The 24,601-nt window shown below is 38.5% G+C and overlaps 1 protein-coding gene across 50 annotated transcripts in view; it reads right to left on the bottom strand.

Annotated features, from left to right (window-relative positions):
- The window catches only part of CTBP1 (C-terminal binding protein 1), a 416,680-nt gene that overhangs the window by 78,874 nt on the left and 313,205 nt on the right, over window positions 1–24,601 (bottom strand). For 5 of the 50 annotated variants that reach the window (XM_065597192.1, XM_005292417.5, XM_065597172.1 and 2 more), the window contains exon 1: window positions 6,449–6,650. The exons of 18 other annotated variants lie outside the window; for them this stretch is intronic. Coding sequence is in view for 7 of the 32 variants with exons in the window: in XM_005292417.5 (XP_005292474.1) it covers window positions 6,449–6,488 (40 nt within the window). In the remaining 25 variants the exon portion in view is untranslated. Of the gene's footprint in view, window positions 1–5,149; window positions 5,236–6,448; window positions 6,802–24,601 lie in introns of those variants that run through there. 27 more of the 50 variants (XM_065597191.1, XM_065597198.1, XM_065597173.1 and 24 more) reach the window with 18 other exon arrangements.

Raw genomic sequence — 24,601 nt, 5'->3', positions numbered from 1 at the left:
TCAGGTGGGAGACATTTTCTTTTTTCATTATGAGGTTGTTGCCCTGTGAACGTGTAAAGACACAAAGGTATTTTTGTACCACTCATATTACAAATATCGGGCCAATTCTAAAAGTTCACATTCAGACAAAACTGCCATGGAAGCCAACCGGAATTTTGCCTGGGAACAGTGTGATTTCAAACGAAGTAAGGACATTTGGATTTGGACCAATAGCAATGCTGCCACTGGCTGCCGCCCCTAGCTGCACCCTGTGACTCTAACGGGAGTCACAGAAAGTGCAGTGCGAGGAAATGCTGCCTCAGGCAGCGTTCACTTTCGGCAAATTCTCCTGTAGATCAGCCACGATCTGGCTGGAGAACATACGTTTTAGTGTAGCTCCTTCCTGGTTCATTTGTTCAAACTCTGGCTCACTCATAGGCCACAGGGACATTTTGCAGAGGGAGGAAAAGTGGCTACATATAGCAGGGGATGGAAACTTCCTGCACAGCTGCTTCTCTTCTGGGCCTGGCCCCACCTGGCTTTTTTTTTTTTTTTTTTTTTTTTTTTTTTTAACATTATCTCCCCTGCACACCAGACAGTCTGTGCAGTGGTTACCAGATAGGCCACTGCTTGTTTGTTGTATTTTCCCCTCCAATTATAGGGCAAGATTATGCACAGCCTCTGCACACACGTGCAATGTGGGGAAGAGATTGCAAGCACCCTTGCTCCTTTGTGCCTGCTTCATATGGCTAGGCAGACTAGTGCTTACGCTTAGGGAGCCATGCAGCCTTAGCATAACCGTTGACACTAACCTCTTCTAAAGCGGGGCCACGCCTGAGCTGGCCTAATGCAGAGGGTAATGGAAGGTGCACCTCCCTTTCAGAACAGTGATCCTGCTCACGTGGCAGTGTCCTGAATTAGGCACAATGCCTCCACGAGCTCCTTCCAGAGTGGTGTACAATCATGCACCACCCCACCACAGGGCCAGGTACAAATGCTACAGTTTGCCCAGAATCTTTAAATAAATATTGGGGCTCTTTAGGAGGCCTGTTACTGTACATCCCACAACAACAAAAACCGTATTGTGAACAGGAACTGCGAATCCTGACTCAGTAAAGCAAGAATTTTATTTCGTGCATTTCATATTTTCACATCAGAACCCACACATAAAAGACATGAACAAATACTAATAAGTGACCATTCTCAGAATGAATTCTGTGAGAGGCGCAGAGTCAGAAAGCATGAACAACCTTCATTCCACACTTATGTAACTTTGCCAGGGGGGAATATAACAAGTTGAAAGTGATTTGGGTACTGACAAGGGACACCCACTGACCTGTGCATATAGCTGTTTTAAAAGACTACAACCCATTCCATAAAATATCTAAAACCAAATAAAATTGCAGAACCACGACTTAACTTATACTTAAACACTAAAAAAACAACCCCCATACCCCATGTATTACAGAAGTAAAAGCTTCCTTTGAAAAAATTTGAGTTTAAAACCATTGTAAATGTCAGTGCTCTCAGCCAATGTTAATCTCATTCTTTTACCAAAAACATTTTGACTAAGTACTGAATATTTAATTTGTTTTTTTTTAAGCTTTCCCCTGTCTCATAGTCCTGGCAATCCTGCTTTTTACAAACTTCTGACCTTGATGCCTCACATCATAGTCACCATCTTCCTAGCTAAGGATGACTGGATTTAAGACTCCAAAGTCTAGGAGGAGAGGGGTCACAAGGGAACAAAGTAAATATTTCCATGTCCTCCTGAAGAGGCCTGATTGAGTACCTTTTATTTTATGCTACTACTTGCTCGAGGCAATAAAATTTTCCTTGTTAAGTATCAGAAATGTGCATCAAAATATGGGAAGTGTTATACACAAAATTAGAAAAACCAATTATATCTATTAGACACTAACTGGATAATTGCCAGTTGGAATTATACAAGAAACATGATGATTTCAGGTAAGATACTAAAAATGTTTTTTAAGGGAGACAAATGAGTTTTCCTCATAAATAAATTATTACTCTATTATAGCAAACAAATTTATGTTTCACATCAAAAATAGTTAAACTTTTCATTTTACTTAAGTTCTTGGGAAAATGTGGTAGGTTTCTTATAAAAAGGGACTTGTATAGATTTTCATTTCTTTACCTTACTAGTTATCGTATTTCTTTACGAGAACAGTCACCTTTTTTGTAGGTGCTGGTTATTGTGGCAAAAACTTCATCACACCTAGGGAAAGGTCTTGATTCAGACCCCTTTTTGGTCCAGTGGCACAAAGAGGGCTGAATCTGCCCCTCCAGAATACTCCATTTGCAGAGGCTAATTTAACAGCTCTATGCAAATTCCCACCCAGCCCAGGATGTATAGGGTGAGCTGGGGCAGGAGGGAATGTGGCCAAAGCACAATTCACTCCAGCTATTCTCGGACAGTGTAATAGCTCATAGAGGGCAGTCAGAGGAGTCCTGGGGCTGTTTTAAATTGTGCTGGGGACTGTGCAGGTCCCTGGCCAGGACCAGAATTAGGGAGGCTCAAAAGTGGTTTAACCAAATTAAGTGCAGTAAAGCAGTACCAAAGATTCTGGCCTCCAATCTTTACAACCCCCTAAGCAAAGTGTTAAATCTAGAACAAGCTCTAGCCTCCAACCTGCTCACAGTTTGAGATTTCCTTAGTTTTGCTCCCATCAGATGCTGTCATCACAATGTTGTACATCACTTTAAGCCAGGAGAAATTCAGATGGTAATGGACTCCTAATTCACTCCCTGTACATTAGTCACTTAAGAGGGTGGGATGAGACTATTTTGGAATGAACAAAAATTCAGTTGAAAATATTACTTCTAGAACTGAACACACACACACACACAAAAACACAACTCACAAACAATCTATAGCATCCTACTGTTACTTTAAGTTGCTAATTATGTTAGTAAGAGTCAGTTTATATTTTTTATGTTTTGACAATCTGAAAATGGCTAGTTTTATAATGATATGTAAAGAATTTCTGCTACACATTTCTAGTCGGACTACACACAAAAATTAGCTTAAATTGCCATCTTTGTTTTTGAGTTGGTAAGAGAGGAGGAATATGAAAGTAACCATGAATTTTCTCCTATCCCTCAGTGATGTATGCTCGACACCCTCATCTCTACAGTATGAATTTAGTTAATAGACTGTGCGTATAAGTGTATAGCAGGGAGATAAGGAGAAAGAGGTCTGGCCTATAATTTTTATCCTAACCTTACATTCTAGGCCACCTTTTATTCAATGTCACTCCATCCCGACTTTCTCATTAAATAAATAATTACAGGGACCAGGCCGTTAGGCAGTCTTAGATGAAACTGCAATGTTGCTATGGGATTTGAAAGCCTGACACACACTATAGCCCAGAGACTAAGAGTATCATCTCATCAATGTTCCCAGCTGGCCCGAGAAGCAAAAGCCCCTAATATTGCTCTTGAATCCAGGTCTCTAATTGTAATCCACCCAGAGTTCCTTGAAGAAACGCAGCTATTACAAATTAATAGTGGGTAAGAAAGACAAAATGGAAACTAGCAACTGTAGCCCAAAATATTCAGATGACTTTGAATGAACAGGGAATAGCGCTTTTCATAGAAGAAAGAGAGAGAAAGGCCAATCTTTGTGTGTCTTTTCTTAAATACAACTGAAGTCAATGTATTATCACATGCTCACTGGTCATTCAAAATATCTAATTAACAACCTAATAATATTTCATTCCCTAACAGCCATATAAACACATTTTAGGAAAACACTGAAGTTTTCCCAAAGGGTATAATCCTGGCTAATTATCTAATTGCTGTAGATGTTCTTAGTTGACAGAGATGGATTGAAACCATGTTTAAGAATGTTGGAATGCATGATACAGTATCCATATGATAACACATTATGGTGGCAACCTAATTCTAATCTCTTTAATGAGATTTTTGAGCTAAATACTGTGACTGTTGCGTTCACATTATAAATAAAACTATAACTCTAAGAAATACAGATTAGTATATTAAAGCATCAGGCATTCTGAACAGGGAATAGCGACAATTACTCTTCGATGGTGCAAAGACCAAAGTTTAAAACAAAAAAAGGGTAACAGTCAAACTAACATATGTAAGGACATTCTGAATTTAATTTGTCACATTATTAACAACTCAGGTATCATAGCACATATGGCATGTCACATCTCCAGCAGTTCTAACACTGAATGTTTGCATGCTGCAGTTATCCCAATCTACATACCACAAGATTGAATTTAAAAATCCACAAAACAAAGTTTATTTCAAAATAGTAGCTTCAGTAACTGAATTATGCTAGTAAGTGTAACTATATTTTTAGGATTAATTTGTTATCTGCTAATTCATTTATCAAAACAGAGGTCACCTAAGCTACTGTAAAGAGTCACAGGATTTTATTAGAAGAGGTACAAACAACAGACTCCATACATTGGGCCAAATTATGCTATTTGTTCCACCAGTAGAAATGCCGTGTAATTCTATTACTCTATCACTCCAGATTTACACCAGTATAAATTAGAAAAGGTTCTGGCTCCCTGACTTTATTTCTACTATTTGTGTGTGTATATATAGACACACACACACATATATAAATACATACATACAGTGGTTAACTGCAAAGAGGTAGCTTCTGTCTGGATGGCCAAAGTAACAAATTATATAATATTTAGATTATATTTAAAAACATCACAAATAAACTGGTGTAATTTTGTTGCCATGAGGTGGTGGAGGTAAATAAAAAGCAATATTATTACAAATAAAAGTTAGCAGTTGGTGTTACTAATTTTACACAGATACTATGAGGAGGTTTAGGTTACGGCACAAATATGCCACTAAATTAGACCAAAAATACAGAACAAGCAGGTATATTGTGAAAATATTCTCTCTACCGGTGTAACTTTCTCCATATTAAGCTTATTTTATTCTGCTTTTATTATTTACTAGGTAAGCTAAGATATTCAGCAGACGCATTTAATGAGCTGATCTTTCCATCTAAAGCAGTAATGATTTATATATGACTTGTGTTTATTAGTGTTTTCTGGTTCCCTTTCTGCAGGAATATAATAATGAGATTGAAGTATTAAAATACATGGACCTGACTGCTTGCAAAGAGACTAGAATTCTAAATAAACATACTTACATTTTCTGAGATCCAGGGAAAGGAATCTCTGTGATGCATTAGAATCACACACATACATCCCAAATACTGTAATTCGTTTTAATTCACTGAAAAAAAAGTACACATTCACTACAGTCCTATTAAGCCCCATTAATTTAAATGAGGCTAAAAGGGTGATTACCTCGTGGCTGTTCCACGAAGGACTAAAAGCAAACATTCTTCTTAATAAGGGCAAGAGTTGTTAAAATATACACTGAAGTTCAATGATTTAATTTAAGCCACAACAGGTGAAATTTTTAAAAGTACTACTAGTAATGTCTAAGGCTACATACAGTCTGCTTCACTATCAAGAGTGCAAAGGCAGCCATCTGATTTTAAAAATATTTAAAAAAAACAAAAGAAACACAACAGACAATCAAATCTACACAACAAATGAAGTTATTATTTTTGTTCTATAGCTTTCTCTTTGGGAATCACTCGCTGTTAGATTCTATATTTTGTTGTTGCTGATTTAAACAACATCTAACAGTTTTCAGATTAACAGAAAAATGTTAAGCAGGCAATTTGAAGCAAATACTGTAACATCACCCCATGCATATGATCTGTCTTTACCCTCAACAGCAGCAGCAAGCCATAAATGCATTTGCTAGCATTTTTTTTTTTTTAAGGAACTCAGATTTGTGGAGGAAAGCCTTACCTTACAAATAAATAACCTGCCCTCACACTTAGCAAAGTCATTTCAACATTCAGGCCGTAAACAGTTTTTTTACAGTAATAAAATGCTTTTTAACTTCCTGTTGATTGAAAAATTAGCACAGCCTTTTCTACATGGCATTTTACCTGCATTCTACTGCAGTTCAAAGCCAAGACACTGTTTAATCTCTGAGCATGTGTAGGGTGAAAAAACGAATTAAAATCATGGATATAGATTTAAGGCTATTTTAGTGCAGACTTTTTTTTCCCCTACGGGTGAAATATATCAACAGCCAAGTTCGAGTCCCTTAACTAGGCTTCACCGAGTCTGCTGTTTAGATTTTTATTTTTTTTTTTTTAAATCTCTCGATTCCAGCAGTTACTAGGCAAAGTTGCTCGACAGACAATGTCTGGCCATCCGCACCTCTCATTACAAATAACCGTATATTCGCTAACAAGTCTAGATTAAAAAAAAAAATCACTCACACACAAAGCGAGCAGGCAGCGAAGGGAGGGGGATGGGAGGGGAAGAAGCAAAGCGAGCCTTTATGTCCACACATACATCGATGCCTCTTTAAAGCAATCTCGCCGAGGCAAGCTGAACAAAATAGACAGTGAAATCGTTACCTAGAGGCAAGCCCTTGTTTAGTAAATGAGAACTTCCCATTGAGATAGCTGTCCAGTCTCCCTACAAAGAGAACTTCAGTCCAGTATCACCAAAAAAAAAAAAATCCTAAGCATATGGCGGCTACTTCTATTTTCCCCCGAACTAACACACAGACACACACAGACACACACACACAGCCTCAGCGCTGCTGTCTCTGGAAGTGGGAGAGGCACAGGCAGGCGGAGCTTAGGACAGACAAAACTAATCTCTTGTTTCCAAGCACGGAAGTGCAATCAAAAGGAAACGGACGGGAGGGAGAAAGCGAAAATACTAAAGTGCTGCTGTCCCTCTGTCAATTTAAAAACAAAAGCAATCGGGGAACACATTTTCACAGTTGCTTATTAGCAACAGACAGGAAAACACACACACACACACACACAGAGGGAACCTGGAATTACTTTTATAGCATAGCAAAACTGAGTTATACTATATTTTAGCAACTGAGCTGTTTGCAAAGTTTCACAGCATAACTATATGCTGTGCTTTCGCTTTACACCCACAGAACAAGTTCTGATTAATGCCTTTTTATATTCTTGCATTTTATTATGCAATTTGGTTGAGGATTTCTCCCCCTCCCCTATACAGGAAGGATGATTTTAAAATAAATAATTTCTTATTTTCTAAGGGCCCCACCCTAATGGAAAACAAGAATAAATGTATCTTAGCTCATAGACCCCTTTCAGTGGCTCACACTGAAAATAATTAGGGCCCAGTTCTGCCTTCAGTTACCTTGGGGGACATCAATTGACTGAAATGGGAATGCACCAGTGTGAGGGCAGCATTTTGACAAAAAGTATCTTAGGAGCCAAATCCTGCCATTCTTCACTATCAAGCATATTCCACTAATTCTAAAATGCCCACTTAATCGCTGTGCTTTGTATGTCCCCTTTCTGTGTCTGGTCCACACAGAACGTGGGTCTGTTACAGCTGTCATCTGGAGATCCTGGCTCTTCAGCTCAAGCTTTATGAATGTATTTTCATGCTGCCCTTGTGAGATGAGGGGCTACTGTCCCCATTTTACAGATGGGGAAGTGAGGCACAGAAAGATTAAAGTAAAAAGTATCCACTAACATTAGTGCTCAATTTGAGACACCTAGCACCTCATTTTTCAGGGTACTTAGCTTTATATAGCACTGTATATGCTCAAAGTACACCTCTCACTGAGTGCTCAGCCCTTCTGCAAATCAGACACCAGGGTCTTAAATCGGACAACCAGAAAATTAAGAACACATGATTAGTGACTACCTGTGAAAAGTTTGGTTTAAGTAATTTGAGTGGCATCATATAGGAAATCTGTGGCAAAGGCATGGACAGAATACCAATTCTCTAAAGCAGCATTCAACTACCTTGATCATGAGACCACCCTTCATTTTTCTGCAGTCCCCTGCCTTCATTCACTACACACCTTCCAGCTTCCACAACAAATGAGACAGGGGTCCAACAGACAACAGTCTCCTTTGCTACACAACACTAGTTCAATCCAAGAGCAGGTGCTTCCTTATAAATGAATGAAACAGATGTACTGTGGAAAAAAAATACTATGTGATCCTATAATTAAAGACTGTATTATAATGCATACTACATGGGGCTGAATTAAGGCTGCACAGGGAATTTATCTGTTAAAATCTAGGAAGACTCTACTGATCATGTATGAAGTGCTGACACAAAGGCCATCCCACCTGCCAAATTTCCTGCTACATAGCTTTCCAAATAAAAAGTTGTTGGACTTTTTTAACATTGGCAAAACAGAGAAATATTTTCCCCTATACTTGCTCTCAGAAACTGCTGAACCATTTTGACTGATTTTTTTTCTTTCAAAAATGCCCAAGGCAGACACTCCGCATGTAAAATTTCAGCCCAAATGGTTAAAGTTTGCCAAAGTTGTAAGCAACTGAAAACAGGGTGTTATAATGGGAAGCATCAGGGGACCTTAACAACAAGTGGTGCTACCAGCCCTGACTTTAATAATAATGATGATAGAAGTTAGTGGAGTCTATGAGGTAATGCAGAGGCACAGGGTTTCTGGAAAGATTCTGGAGGATGCACATCTTGGAAGAATCAAATGCATTACCCATGATGAAATAAATCTAGCAGAAACTTTAGTAGCTGGAAATTGCAGAATTCCAGTCCTCAGATGAGGAAAAAACCCACAAACCTGATGAATTTGACCAGTGCCCTATACATCACATTACATCTATTACAACAACGTACATTTATGTAATATTTTCTCCAATATTATGGTTCATAAATTAATCTGCTGTATACATTAGGCAAAGTTTTTTGTATTTTAAATTTTCTTCCCTTGTTAATTAAAGTTTCAAGAAAATATAAAGAACTCCACTAACTTGCAGACACAATAATAAACTCAAAATGAAAACTGTCCAATATTCATCATGTCTTCCTTACCACAAAGTTGCAATCAGCAGAATTCATAATTAAAATATATCTAAGCAAGGAAAATGTTACCAATTAAATATTATTTTCTTCATGAAAGAAGCTTAGGAGGAGGATGGAAAACTAAAGATTTTGTAAAGATCTACTGCCTGGCTGGGTCAGCTGACTTGCATAATGCAGTACACACTAAACTGTATGTGGAAGGGATCTATGAAGAATACAATTAACTAGCATAATGGCCGTGCACTTGCAGGCCTAATCATTTACTTGGACCGGAGCTGTAACCATGGATCTATCTGATTCATAAATAGCTACCACCTTTTCTGGAGTCCTTTCCTTTTTTCTGCCTACAAGTCAGAAAGTAGAGTCTATTATTTTAATCATTTTACAAACTTTAATTACACTATCAATTTAGCTCAGATTTCAAAATGCTTAATGTTTCAGTCAAGAACAAATGCTAGAAATGGAAACATTTTCTTTTAACAGAAAGCTCTGACAAATTAAAACTGACCACGGTATCGCTTTCCAAAAATAAACCACCAGGTTTGTATCTGCAGTACATAGAGCACTGTAAACAGGCTTGAGAAACCAGTTTCTGGAGTACTGTATTTTTTTTCCCCTCTGACAAGTGTGCACGCACACACAAAAAACAGGTTGCAGATTTTACCAACTGAAGGTAACAATCTACATTTTAAAGGTATGGAAAGGAAGAGGACAATGTGTCAGGATTTGATTGGATTAAAATATAACTTTAGTTCTAGTGTTTGTGTGTCTGTATATAATATATATATATAATCACACACACACACTTGCAATTGCGGGTCTGATCCTGCGATTAAAGTCTATTGCAAGCTTCCATTGGCTTCAATAGAAGCAGGATCAGACCATTAATTATCCAAGAAAGTTCAACTCCGATCCAGCCTCTGGGTTTCAGTGAGGAAAATTCATTCATTAAGAGGAAGTGAGTTTGCTGTATTTATCTCTGCCTGCTGTGTTATTCCATGTCAGTTGAATTAATCAAAGTTACTCCATCTCCTCCTATGTGATTTAATACTTTTCTGGGATGATCATTATGATATCATTACTGCACCTTTAAACCTTAGGCTCCTGGGTGATTTCCTGCCACTGGGAAAGGGATAGACAAGATTACAGCCCTTTGTGACCACCTTCAATGCTTTGGAATGGTTTCATTGTACTTAGATGCCATGGTAATAGGTATATTAGAAGTACCTAACACAAATAGTCAGAAGTACCTATTAGATAGTTGTCATAGTAATTTACTGTGCGTTGGTAATAATAACACAGCAAACCAGATGTCCAGATCATGCTCCTACACACTCGGGGGGCTGGAAACTTTGTGTGGTTCCTTCCACAGAATTTCCTCTGCATTCTTGTGTCCCCATAGAAAAAAGCGAGGGACCAGCCTCCAAATGCTTTGGATCTCAGGAAACTGTTGGGAGCACAAGTGAAGCACCTAGCCTTCCATAGCAGGCCCTTGCATCTCAGCCCCAACTCCCTGGTAGTTTGGCTCTGCCCAGGCCCTGCCAGGTGGTTCCTGTCTCAGGGCATTCTCCAGTGAGGAGGGGAGCTCTACTAACTTTCCTCCTGCAGCACTGGGGGCCGGTGGGAGCTCAGCAGAAATGGATGATATGCATTCTCCAGTGAGCCCAATCCCAACTATCTCCCATTTGTCTATCACTAGGGCACAATCTGGGCCTGAGTTATTCATGTGGGGTTTGAAAAATATATTTCTAGTGGTTGGTTGTTTTATTGACATTTGTGCATGTTAATAAATGGCAGAATAATGAAAATATTGAAGCAATATATATCAGTTTACAGCTATAGTAAGTTGCAACATGAAGAGTACATATATTACTGTTGCAACACTAAAATTACAGCATGATTAAGTAAGTACTCTGCAAAAATACAAGCAGGCATTGCCAGACAGGTGTATTTATCTGTTACAGGAGTCTCTCTGATTGCCAATATGGGCATGAAGATAACTTGAGGAATAATTAATAGCACAATCAACATCAGAAGTAGAATTAGAATTCAATAATATTTTTACCAGGGAAACATGAGAAACAGATACAGCCAAGACCATTTTCTCAGTGGGGTTGCACAACTGGGCAAATGTTCTGAAGTGGAACTGTTGTTTCAGGGAGGGGAGTGTGGTACAAAATATTATGACAAGGGGAGTGCTCTAAGTGAGGATAAGTTGGCATGAGGAACAGATGGAGTATTCAATAACAGGAGGTTATTAATACTACAGTTTGGTATTCTCTACACTACTTCACGAAGGGACTCATGCGCTTGCTCTTTTCTTTTTGTTTGTAGGCAGACTAACAAATTACATGGATTGTAAGTAATGCTGTACTTTTTCCCCACAGAAAAATTTGCCTTTCTATTTCATGGAGGAAAATTTCATATTTCACAGGAAAACACTGAGGACCAGATCCTCTGTTGGTGTAAATCAGCATAATTTCGTTGGTTTCAATAGAGCTATGCTGATTTAAAACTTTTGAAGATTAGAACCTAAATTTTGTAGACACATTTTAATGGCCAGCATCAAATAAAGAATAATGTACTAGAAATGTTGGGAGGGATAGCTCAGTGGTTTGAGCATTGGCCTGCTAAACCCAAGGTTGTTAATTCAATCCTTGGGGGTGGGGGGCACTTAGGGATCTGGAGCAAAAACAGTACTTGGTTCTGCCTAGTGAAGGCAGGGGGGCTTGACTTGCATGACCTTTCAAGGTCCCTTCCAGTTCTAGGAGAAAGGATATCTCCATTAATTTAATTTAAAAGCATCAGGACATACCTGAAAAGAGAAACAAAGACACCTCACCACCTTTTAAGTTATTAGAGCTTTACTTTATTAATAATCATGTTTTTTTCCTGAGGACTTGTGGGGAGGGAGGGTCAGATACTTTTTTTTCCTCTTTCTTTCTCTCTTTTTTTTTTTTGCAGCTGAAACAAGAAGCCAGTGTTTTCTTTTCTCTCTTATACTGGTCTCAGTGGTCTGGTTGTAGGCTCACTATGAGCGAAACCAAGAGCAGACCAGCTGACTCCAAACCGGGCTCCATACACCTTACCTTGTATACGCTCACTGAGCCTTCAATCACAGTTGCATCTCTCAGACTATAATCAGCACATGCCCAATATATGAGAAATGTCCACAAAATTTAACATTTTCTGTGAAATCTTTGATGATTATAGAAATAGTATTTTGCAGTAGTGCATTCTGATATGGTAGTCCTATGACATTTATTCAATGGTAGATCTATTTAACAACATATTTAACTATATTTCAATACTGAGTGGTGTTGGATTTTCCAGGTCACCAAAATCAGTTTCTTTGCTTCTTAAGAGTCAGCTTTTCTTGCACAATGAGTACATATGCGGTAGGGGGATAATATATTGTTTAAGAGAAGTATATCTGTTAAGAGTTGTATGTTTCAATTAAGCACTAGACATTCCGCAGGAATAGACCTAATCACAAGGGCATGACCTTGGGGTATTCACAAATTAGAACACACAAGTGTGCTTTCTCAGAAGGTAGCGGAAGGAGGAAGTTTTATGTATTGTATTTTAGCAGTGATCCAACATATTCTGTGATTAATTTTAATATGAAGAATGGGGTTCTACAATGTTTTTAGTTTCTGTGATGGGATTTATTTCAGATATTCCTGCCCCATGTTGCACTAACATACAAACTTTCCTTATTCTACTGTATCAGTGCTGGGTATTTCATACAGGCCTCACTTTGCCTCACTATAAAACTTGCACTGTTCAGATGAATTTTAATGTTTCAGTCATTTTAAGACTGTCACAAAATTTTGAAATCATGGAATTTACAATTAACATTTGAATTAAATATCATAACTTTTATGGGTAATAATTCATGACAATACCATGGGGATATCTAATATGCACTTCCTCCAGAAACAGAATGCTGTTGGGTAAAGCAGGGCTCAAATGTAGTCTTGTAAACAAACTAAACTAACTAAAAGGCTTGAAAACATAATATTAATAGAAATTATGTAATGAGATTTTAAAAAATTATTTCAAGCAATTACACTGGTCTACAATTTTTGAGAAGTCGTCTGCTTTAGGGATAAAATGTGCTATTTATTATGTATTTTGATGTGCTGAATTCAAATATGACAATTAAAACAACTGATTGGCTACTGTTTCTAATATATTTAAGTTTTTACATTTTATGTTTATGTATATTGTGTAGATAGTAGAGTTTTAATCATAAATTGTAAACCTAGGTCTTTTCATGTGTTTATGGTTGCTTTACATGATAATATTTCACCTGTCCTGTTTAGGTAACACTTTAAAAATCAGCAAAAGGGTTATATAAATAAAATTTATTATGAAACCAAAGGCAAAAAACTATTAAGTGTCTACTCGGCGCTTCTTGGCTTGTCTCTTGTATTCATTAAATAGAGCATCTCTTGTCACTGTCCAGCAATAGTCTGCAAGCATTGATGGGCTCCATTTGCCCTGATAGCGTTTCTCCATTGTTGCAAAGTCCTGGTGAAATCGCTCGCCGTGCTCGTCGCTCACTGCTCCGCAGTTTGGTGGAAAAAAATCTAGATGAGTGTGCAAAAAATGTATCTTTAGTGACATGTTGCAACCAAGGCTTTTGTATGCCTTGAGGAGGTTTTCCACCAACAACCTGTAGTTGTCTGCCTTGTTGTTTCCGAGAAAATTTATTGCCATTAACTGGAAGGCTTCCCATGCCGTCTTTTCCTTGCTACGCAGTGCATAGTCAAATGCATCATCTCGAAGAAGTTCACGAATCTGAGGACCAACAAAGACACCTTCCTTTATCTTAGCTTCCCTTAACCTTGGAAATTTTCCACGGAGGAACTTGAAAGCTGCTTGTGTTTTGTCAATGGCCTTGACAAAGTTCTTCATCTGACCCAGCTTGATGTGTAAGGGTGGTAGCAAAATCTTCCTTGATTCAACAAGTGGTGGATGCTGAACATTTTTCCTCCCAGGCTCCAATGACTGTCGGAGTGGCCAATCTTTCTTGATGTAGTGGGAATCTCTTGCACGACTATCCCATTCGCAGAGAAAACAGCAGTACTTTGCGTATCCAGTCTGCAGTCCAAGCAAGAGAGCAACAACCTTCAAATCACCACAAAGCTGCCACTGATGTTGGTCATAGTTTATGCACCTCAAAAGTTGTTTCATGTTGTCATAGGTTTCCTTCCTATAGACTGCATGACCAACTGGAATTGATGGCAAAACATTGCCATTATGCATGCAATAAAACAACTTTAAGACTCATCTTCGATGAATCAATGAACAGTCTCCACTCATCTGGATCGTGAACGATGTTGAGGGCTGCCATCACACATCGATGTTGTTGCAGGCTACAAGATCACCTTCCATGAAGAAGAACGGGACAAGATCCTTTTGACGGTCACGGAACATGGAAACCCTAACATCACCTGCCAGGAGATTCCACTGCTGTAGTCTGGAGCCCAACAGCTCTGCCTTACTCTTGGGTAGTTCCAAATCCCTGACAAGGTCATTCAGTTCACCTTGTGTTATGAGGTGTGGTTCAGAGGAGGAGGATGGGAGAAAATGTGGGTCCTGTGACATTGATGGTTCAGGACCAGAAGTTTCATCCTCTTCCTCTTCCTCGTCTGACTCAAGTGAGAATGATTCTGGTGCATCAGGAACTGGCAGTCCTTCTCCGTGGGATACTGGAGGTATAGCTGATGGAATGTTTGGATAATGCACAGTCCACTTTTTCTTCTTTGACACACCTTTCCCAACTGGAGGCACCATGCAGAAGTAACAATTGCTGGTATGATCTGTTGGCTCTCTCCAAATCATTGGCACTGCAAAAGGCATAGATTTCCTTTTCCTGTTCAACCACTGGCGAAGATTTGTTGCACAAGTGTTGCAGCATATGTGTGGGGCCCACCTCTTGTCCTGATCTCCAATTTTGCAGCTAAAAGAAAGGTGATAGGCTTTCTTAACCAGAGTGGTTATACTGCGCTTCTGTGATGCAAAAGTCACTTCACCACAAACATAGCAGAAGTTATCTGCACTGTTCACACAAGTATGAGGCATCTCTGCCCACTTTAGCTAAACAGAAATGTGTCCCTTTGCAAAATCAAACACTGACAAATAAGAGAGCACGACACTGTATGATTTCTAGAGCTGATACAGGGCAATTTGTTCAGCAGAGTGATGTAAGCTTCATTATGTTTGCATCATCCATGACTTCTAGGAATAACATGATGTATTTCATATCATGTATGATGCAATACCAGCTTCAGATTGCATCATTCATTGTTTTGCCTAAAAAGCAAGTACTGTCCAAACCCAGTCATAGATTTATTCATAGATCCAGTCAAAGATGTATTTTAGTCATTTCTGGTTTAAACTGAGATCCCTTCCCTTTATAACTCACTTATCCTCCGCCATTCCCAAGTCAAGGGCGTATATACTGACCCAATAGCATATTTTGAAAACTAGAGCCAATCAACAATTTTAAGCATCATTTTTGTTCTAAGTGACCCAGAATTAGTAAAGTTTGACTACATTTATTTCAGAAGCATTTTGGCTGTAGAGCAGTGTTATTTGTGATTCAAGCATTTCCCTAACAGTATTAATCCCAACATTGGGAAAACTGTCCTAATGCATAAAATCAGAAAGTAAAACAGGTTATTAATAAAAGTAAAATTGATTGGTCTATTTTCATTGTTCAAGCTGAGTGAAATGCAAAAAAGGTAAAGTAACAGTATAAATGGTGAAAGTTAAAAATATAATTTCAATAATCAAAGATACTATATGCAATACAAGTAGGACAGTTATTTAAAACTATGATTTTAATATGGCCATGTCTCTTTAAAAATTACATTTCTCCCCCCCCCCCCCAAGCCAAAAATCAATTTTCTTGAGATTCTTTGATCTCTAACCTAACCCAATGGAATTTAATGGTTTTCAATACCTTTCTTACTACACCCATAGGAAATTGGAAGCTGTCCCATTTGGATTATATGTGCTAACTCTAGTGACATCTAAAGAATAGAAGACAACTTCCTCTGATGGGGAGAGTTTCCAACAGGAGGAAGTTAAGATTTTCTTAACATGAAAGTTAACATGAAAGGGGAAGACCACTTGGGGGAGCAATTCTCGAATGGTTCTGGGGATGAATTTGTAAGGGGAAAAATGAAGGAAGAATCAATTACTAAGGCCACTGACTCTTAAAGAGAGTTGTTGGCAATAAGAAAAGTCAATTTAGGGGTCAGATAATATAGAGGGATCTTGGCTAACTATAGAAAAGGAGGCTCAATGAATTCTCAAAAACAGATTAAAATTCCATTTAAGATGAAGTTCAGTTGTCTTAATTTAGTATTGGCAAATCATCCAGGTAATGGAAAATGTGGATTCTTTCCCTTCTCAAAGATGCAACAAATATGGCCAAGATCAGTAAATACTCTGGGGACTCTTCTGGAAATATGAATTGCCAATACAGAAATGGAAAAGTTTGTGATGTGCTGGATGAATGAAGAAATGGAGTTAAGTTTCCTTTACACCAATAATCACAAAAGACTGTGATATGACATTAAGTGTATTGCTAGATTAAAGGTCTCCAACCTCAATCTTGCCCTCTTCATAAAAAAGAGTTAAAAACACAGGGTCAGGATGGGATTAAATCACCCACATTTATTGATTACCATGGAGTAACAGGAATCAATTCACTGGGTAAACTCACCCAAGGGTACAGAGTATATAGCGCCAATCAAGAGGAGTTTGTGAACTATCTCCAAGAAGGCTTATGTTCTGGTTGATGAAGAAGAGAAGTCATGGCTGAGGGGGAGAAGAAAACTATAGAGCACTGTGATTGGATGACATCCATTGCCCATCTGTTCATAGTGGAACAAGTCCAGACCTGAAGATACAATTGCAGCCTGCCCCATATGACTGAGTCCCTTCTGGACCGGCAAAGCTTCTTTGGGACTTGGCATTATTTGAGGCAGAGGAGAAATAGCATTTTCAACTATACCTATGTCCAGAACTGAAGTACCCTATGGAATTTAAAGAGTTAAAGGTATTTGTAGCCTAGTGCTATCCCTGGAAGGTTTGTATCTGTGAGAGGACCAAATTTTATCCCTCTGCTGACAGAGAAACTGGAGCTTGTTCAAATCTCTATGAATTGCAGAGACAGCAGACTGAGGCTGTTGGTGCCAGCGAAGCCCTTAAAGAAACAGGTTTAGGAATTAAAAGGGAAAAAAAGCCTAGGATGGACCCAGAGTCATGTGGGTCTGACCGCCATCCAGCTGTCCAGTCCAAGATTGAAATCTCATATTCGAAAATTCTGTTATATATAATGAAAGAAAATGATACTTTAACAAAATGAATTGCCACTACATTTACTTCCATAGAGGAAGATTCTGGCATGTTAGCATTGAACAGTAGTTTACTTCTCAAATATGACATCAGTGGGATTACTCAGCGTAAGTATGGTTGACAGATCCAGTCCCACACTGATTTGTTTTCAATGTGTGATTTCTTTTTAAAATGACAACAGTGTAAAACAGATGTTCTTTGTTATGATGTACTCCATATACACAGAAATAGCAAGTAAAATGACAAAGGCACAATGAAAAATTGAACCCATTTGAAGAGACTAAAAAAATCCAGAAGGTTTGTAATGAGCTATAACAACTCTAGAACCTCTACCTCTTTGAATTCAGTTCAGGTTGATAGTAGCTAGGGTGACCAGACAGCAAATGTGAAAAATTGGGACGGGGTGGGGGATGGGGTAATAGGAGCCTGTATAAGAAAAAGACCCCAAAATCAGGACTGTCCCTATAAAAATCAGGACATCTGGTCACCCTAGTAGTAGCAGAAAGAGTTACTATCTAATGGCTGTTCAGGGGCCTATGTGAAATGAGTAAGTGGCCTCAAGGAAGTTTCTATTGGGGTGTGTCTACAACTTTGTTGGTAGTCTCAGCAGAAGCTGAGGACTCAGGGGACCTGGAGGACGAAATTTAGAAATATGTAAGTGGTGCAACTTAGTTTTTCTTATACTAACTTAGACTTCAGCCTACTTATGTCCACTAATACTCTTAAAGTTTAGGGTAACCAAATTCATATGGCAAGGAGCCAGAAGAAGGTAAAAGTTATAGTAGAGTACAAACAAGGCCGGCTCCAGCGTTTTTGCCGCCCCAAGCAGCGGGGGGAGGGGGGAGAAAGAAAAAAAAGCCGCGATCAGCGGCACTTCGGTGGCAGCTCTACTGCCGCCGCTTCATTCTTTTCGGTGGCAGGTCCTTCCCTCCGAGAGGGACTGAGGGACCCGCCGCCGAATTGCCGAAGAGCCGGATGTGCCGCCCCTTTCCGTTGGCCGCCCCAAGCCCCTGCTTGCTGCACGGGTGCCTGGAGCCAGCCCTGAGTATGAAATATATCCAACTGAAACTTCAGTTTGACTTTGAGGAGGCAGAATGTAACTCTCCAATATGGAATATACATATATATGATACTGGGGCTAACTCCTCTACCCTGGTGAAAAGTACTTGGGATTCTTGCTGATCACATATAATCAAAATCTTGATTTTTCATCGCCTCTAGGAAAATAGCTTCTCCAACAAAACAGTGCCCTTATGACCAACAGCATTTCCAGCAACACGGTACTAACACTAAGTGGCTGCCAACTACTGAATCACCGCACCACTTCCTGAAACTCCCTGGGTTTTCTTTGGCATTCTCCTTTTGAAGCACTGACTGATCAAGTCCAACCCAAAGCTGAAATAATGATTAGATCACAACCTAAATCTGTATGGATGCAGAATACGGTCTGTGACTTCGCAGCTACTGTTATTAACTCAAATATTACAGTAGACATAGCATTTGTATTTGCAGATTAGGTATATATTTGACACTGTGACATCAGTGTGTTTTGGTTATTTAAAATGACAATGAAACCCATCCAGAGATAATTACATAATTATTTCAAGTACTGTATTTAGTGAGCTACAGTAGAAATGAGTACTGAAATCTGATAGCACAGAAGTGCTTTACTAATTCATATCATTTTTTCTGTGCCTCTTTTAAAAAACTATTCATAGATTATTATACACAAGAGTGAACATAATTTATAAAGAGAATTCTGAATTGCCCACTCCCCTGGGCCTAAATAAATAAATAGGAAAACTACACGGAGGCAAAAATAATAGCAAAAAGCAGCATATGATAAAAGTCCAGTCTACAGTTATAACAGATGAGGAGATTTAATATTTCACAGATATGCATACACACCTATTATTGTCTACATACACACACATTACATAGTGTGTGTATACATATACCAGCATAACATATACATCTACAACATTATGCACACATACATGCCTCGCTCCGCCCCCAGGTATTCATTTAGCTAGTAGTCATGCATTCCAAGGGAAGATATTTTCTTGGGGCATCTATCTTTCCTTTCCTTTCTTTTTTAATAACAGGAACAAGTGAAAGTAGAATCTTGTGTGCCTTTTTACCCACTCATCCCTGGACAGCAGCCTTGATTGCTGAAAAGGAAGCTAAGAGAAATCCTTATTGCTATGCAATGCCTCTAAGAAACAATTACAAACTAAAAGAAAATCCATTTATACAATCATTTACAAGATGGTACTGTAGCTTTGTGTCCTCCACGTATATTGAAAATGTTAGCTTTGAATTTTTGAATAATGTAATGAAAGAACTAACTAGGCTGCTGTCCTACACAGCCCTACAAACACAGGGATTGACCTTGCCGTTCTTACTTAGGTCGAGTAATGTCTTATTATGAAAGTAGGTTTCAGAGTGGTAGCCGTGTTAGTCTGTATCAGCAAAAAGAAGGAGGAGTACTTGTGGCACCTTATAGAGAATCGGTGATCACTGATACCAATTTGTTTACTAGTAGTATTTATTGCCAAATACTCTATAGTACTTTGCATTAGACAAAGTCAGTGCATGAAGCGTATCACTGCAGTATGTTCAGGGCCGGCTCTAGCGTTTTTGCCGCCCCAAGCAGGGAGAAAAAAAAAAAAGTCGCGATTGCGATCGGCGGCAATTCGGCAGCAGCTCTAGCACCGCTTCATTCTATGGCGGCAATTCGGCGGGAGGTCCTTTGCTCCCAGAGGGAGTGATGGGCCGAACTGCCGGACCTGCCGCCCCCCTCTTCATTGGCCGCCCCAAGCACCTGCTTGCTATGCTGGTGCCGGCCCTGAGTATGTTAAAAGTAAGGAACACTTTTTTTATCTTAACTTTATTACTGTTTAAACTCTACAAGGGCCTGTCTTCACAAAGCAAAGAAACAGCTGCAGGGATACTGATTTCATGAAGTTATTTGCTGAATGGTTGTCCTTGCAGTGGTTTAGCTCATCTACACAGCAACACCATATTTGACAGAACTGTTTTGTTGCATCCACAGGCAGTGTACCTTATAATCACTGTTGTACGAGTGCCTTCTGGACTCGTGAAACTGCTGTCTCATAATGCCCAGAACTGTTGGTGATAACAGGAACTTTGGAGCATTTTTCAAAAATTAGGCACTGCAGTGTGGGATGGATTTTGAAGAGTTTGTGGAACCGGAGCAACACTTGTGGTTTCCTATACACACTGGGGGAAAAAAACACTAGAGAGTGCACCATTCAGCAAGACCTAGGCTAAAGACTCAATTCCAGGTGTTGCAAAACTAACACTTGCAAAATGCCTGAAACAACTATTGTTTGTGGATGCAAGGTTTTGTACAAGTGTTGCAAGATGAAAGTGTTCCAAACAATGGTTTCTTATAATAGTTTTCCGCTTAGTGTGGAGAGCTCTCAATAGAAATTTAATACTAGAGTTAAAATCTAATATTCTAAATATACCTAATGTCTGGCCTGCTGTAAACAAAAAGCTGTAAAATAAATACCAAAAATAGTAATATGCCCTTTAAAATTAATTTTAAATCAAGGAATGGTCTTAACTTCTAAATACAGGTGTAATGACTGAACCATGCTATTTATCTTCCTGCTTACATTTTCTTCATTTACTTCATCACTATAGACCTGACTTATTTTAATATACATGCTGTCTATAAAGCAATAGAGTATATATTACTTTCTACTTGATCACTATAGGGCTGTATCCATTTGAAATGTTGCATGGCAGGTCATAAATATACATTATTAAAACAATTAGTATCAGTGGCACTAATGCCACTAACACAGTAGTGAGCAAGTCAGTATTTGAAAGATTTTACTTTAACAACCTGTTCTACAAAACATCTTAGAGCTCATTAGCTTTTACCTCTAATACCGTTCCTTTCCTATCCCAAATTCTGAGGTGCTATCCTGGCCCTATGTACTCCTCAGTCCAGAAGAACTGAAAACCTATTGATTTGAGAATCACTTTGTCAATTTGTATTAGTTTGTTCACCAAACTGCGGGATCACAGTAAATGCTTGTACAGCATGATAGGAGCAGCAAAGTTCAGGCAACCAGACGTGCATGCATAAGAAGGAAATACTAGTTTGTCTTTGGGAACAGGGTTGTAATGTTTTTAATTAAAATGATTTGATATGCATGTTACACATTGTGAATAGTACAAGGTACCTTACAGATATAATGGCTACCTTATAGAGAAGTGTAATTTGGTTGCATTTTTGGTAGACAATATAATCTACTGAATCATAATAATAAATAAATGTATGTAACTAACATATACATGACTATATTAGCTCTTTCTGCAATGCAGGAGGAGACCTGGAAACAAGAGAGAACAGTTTGAATATGCTTGTACTGTGCTGATCTCTAACTAAAGTGGCTTCTGAGACCCATGACCCAGAAAGGTTAAAGTTTATGTCTTTCCCAGAGGCTGCACCTACATGATTAACATTACAGAGCAACCTACATCAGAAAGAACTATAACAAGAGAAGACTAAGCAATAATTCATGGAGATAATAAATGGGTTGTATAAGAAAAAAAACTATTCATTTCAAATAGAGTAGTTTGATCAATTTACCTTTTATGTTTGCTCCACAACTCCCTTCTCAATTTTTTTAGTGGTTTGAGAAGAAAAAGGAGGATTTTTTTTTTTTGCATGTGTGCGCACTCTTTTAAAATCAAAACCAGAGCCAAGGACTTTCAATCTAGTCCTGAACCTCTCCCGAAAAGAGATTTCCAATTGTGCTGAAATCTATGGAGGTTTTGTGATGTGGACAGATGTCTACCAGGCACTAGGTTGAGGTCAGCTAACTCATCTCATTTATGACCCAAGTCTGATTTGAGTCTAGTCTCCAGACTCTAAAGGTCTGGGCAATTACCCTCTGCCTCACCTAACTCCTTAATTTCTTTCTCTTTAAAAAAATTGAAAGGGGAAAAATACAAATAAATCATTTGCTTCACACAAAATTACCCGGAATGTTTTCCTAATCAACACACACTTCTGCAACACAGGGCTGACATGATGCTCATAGAACAGAGATATTTTTGGTGATTCATCAGAATTATTTCTCACAATATATTCTCTGGGTTTTGCATGTAATCTGACACTTAAAAGGTAATTGTCTATTATTTCCCAAACATCTAGCCACAAAGATAGCAAGTATTCATACATAAAACACATTCCAAAAGCAATTTTACTATATTAATTGAATTAAACTGCTGTACGTTGTATATATTTTATATAAACTATATTCTCAATAAATATTTTTCAACTACTTATTTCTTTAAACATCCAAAGTTAGATGCCATTTTGATCTGATATCATTTATACTGCTAGAGGAAAAGATAAAATTGGGTCTAGCAAAGCTGGAGGCAAAATACTACAAAGGATGACAAATATTCCTGGTGTATACATCAGTGGAACAACTGACTCCTAAGGGCACTGACTACACACTGCTGGGCACAGAATGGATTCAGAGGAGACTCCATATTCCTTTGTTAGAATCAGTTCATGTAAGATCTGCAACATTCAACCAGCACATTTTACAACCATAGCTTTCTGCCCTAATCTCCCCTCACCACTTCCCCCCCAAAATAAAACCTGCCAAAGATGCATGAGTGAAATGTTTGCACAATGTGGCTATTTTTTAAAAATAGCAGTTTAAGCTGCTGTATTGATTTTTAATACTAAATTTTCTGAATCTTTTCCCTTTTGGTGTGCTGCAGGGTAGTCTAAATTTCTACATATCTCAATCCAATGTTTTGTCACCAATGTTTCCTTTCAGTTCTAAAAAAAAAAAAAAAAGGTTCTGGACAGGCTCATTAGTAGCTTCCATTTGCCCTGTGGAAAAATCAGGAAAATGTGTCACTGTGCATTATTGTATTGTCTCCATAGATCAAGATTTCTCTTAGTACTTTTAAAATTCCACTAACGGGAACAATTGCTTTGAGCATTTGCTACTTTGCCCGGTATACTGTAATCAAGTAGGACACTAGAATGAACTAATATTAACATGGTGTATTTCACATTGGTTTTTTATTCTTTTCTAACTATGACTGGGGAAAGAAACGCACTGAACAATTTTTAAGAACAAAATTACATATTACACACAGCATATAGATAACACTGGAGGGAACTGTAAGATGTAAGGCTATGCAAGCATCAAGGGATTTAGTTATCATCAAGGTAACTACAAAAAGGAATTACAAGTGGCTTGTGGTATCCGAAGTCTAAGATAGAGCTTTAGATTACAGTTCTCCTGCACTGTATTCTTACACACTGAATAAGAATAAATTACAATTCCATAGTCTGTTTATGTATATACAGTTGTTTATTTCCAGTGTAGAAGGACTGCTTTATGCAGAAAATAAAAAAAATCCTAAATTGTGATTTTTCTCGAGAGAGAGTTCACGCCAAACGCCGCCAGATAGAATTAGGAATAAACTTTCTGCACGGGCAGGTTAGTCAGAAGTGCCCACTAAACTCTTTCTTGCACCTGCCTCTGAAATATCTGATACTGGTCAGCGTCAAAGACAGGCTACTGGCCTAGATGGGTCACTGGTCAGATTTGGTGTGCAAACTCCTGGTTCCTAAATTCCTTCCTTCGTAGATAGATGAAATGTAGAAGTTTTTCAGCTGCAATGTGAGTTCCGGTTCTGCAGGTGTCCAACCAAACCCAAGTATCTTGGTATTTTATTTGCATTTATATCTGTCAAGGACTTTTGTTGCTTCAGGGAACCACTTATGGAGTTCAAAGTAATACGAATACTTGTATTTGATATTCCAAAGTAGTCAAAGCTGGACATTATCAATGAGTTGATCGTCATGGCCTGGTCTGCATGCTGCTGAGCCTCAGGTGGAAGTTCTGGTAACCATTTCTTACGGGTATGTAGAAGATGTGATGAATCCAGAAGGATTTTAGAGATACATACCATCTCGCCATTTGGGGCACAGATGGTTTCAGTTGAGGGTGATGATATGCTGTTAGTTAATTCTTCAAATGCCAACATCATTGTCATTTTGCTTGGGTTTAGCGCCGCCATCTTTCCTTCATCCAAATTATCCTCTTACTTATGCACTGGAAAACACCTGGGAGCTTGTGCAGCTTTTATTGGATGTTTAGAACTAGGTATTTTCCAACCATTTCTGGCATTTAATTTCTGACATTGACGTTAATGACTCTGTCCACATATCTATTCAAGTGATATCATCATAGGACCTAATCACATCAGCCATACCATCAGGGGCTCCTTCACCTGCACATCTACCAATGTGATATATGCCA

Source organism: Chrysemys picta, chromosome 5 (assembly GCF_011386835.1).
Source record: "Chrysemys picta bellii isolate R12L10 chromosome 5, ASM1138683v2, whole genome shotgun sequence".
NCBI lineage: Eukaryota > Metazoa > Chordata > Testudines > Emydidae > Chrysemys > Chrysemys picta.
Note: the sequence above shows the minus strand (reverse complement) of the source record. Positions and strands in the feature narration are given on the sequence as shown.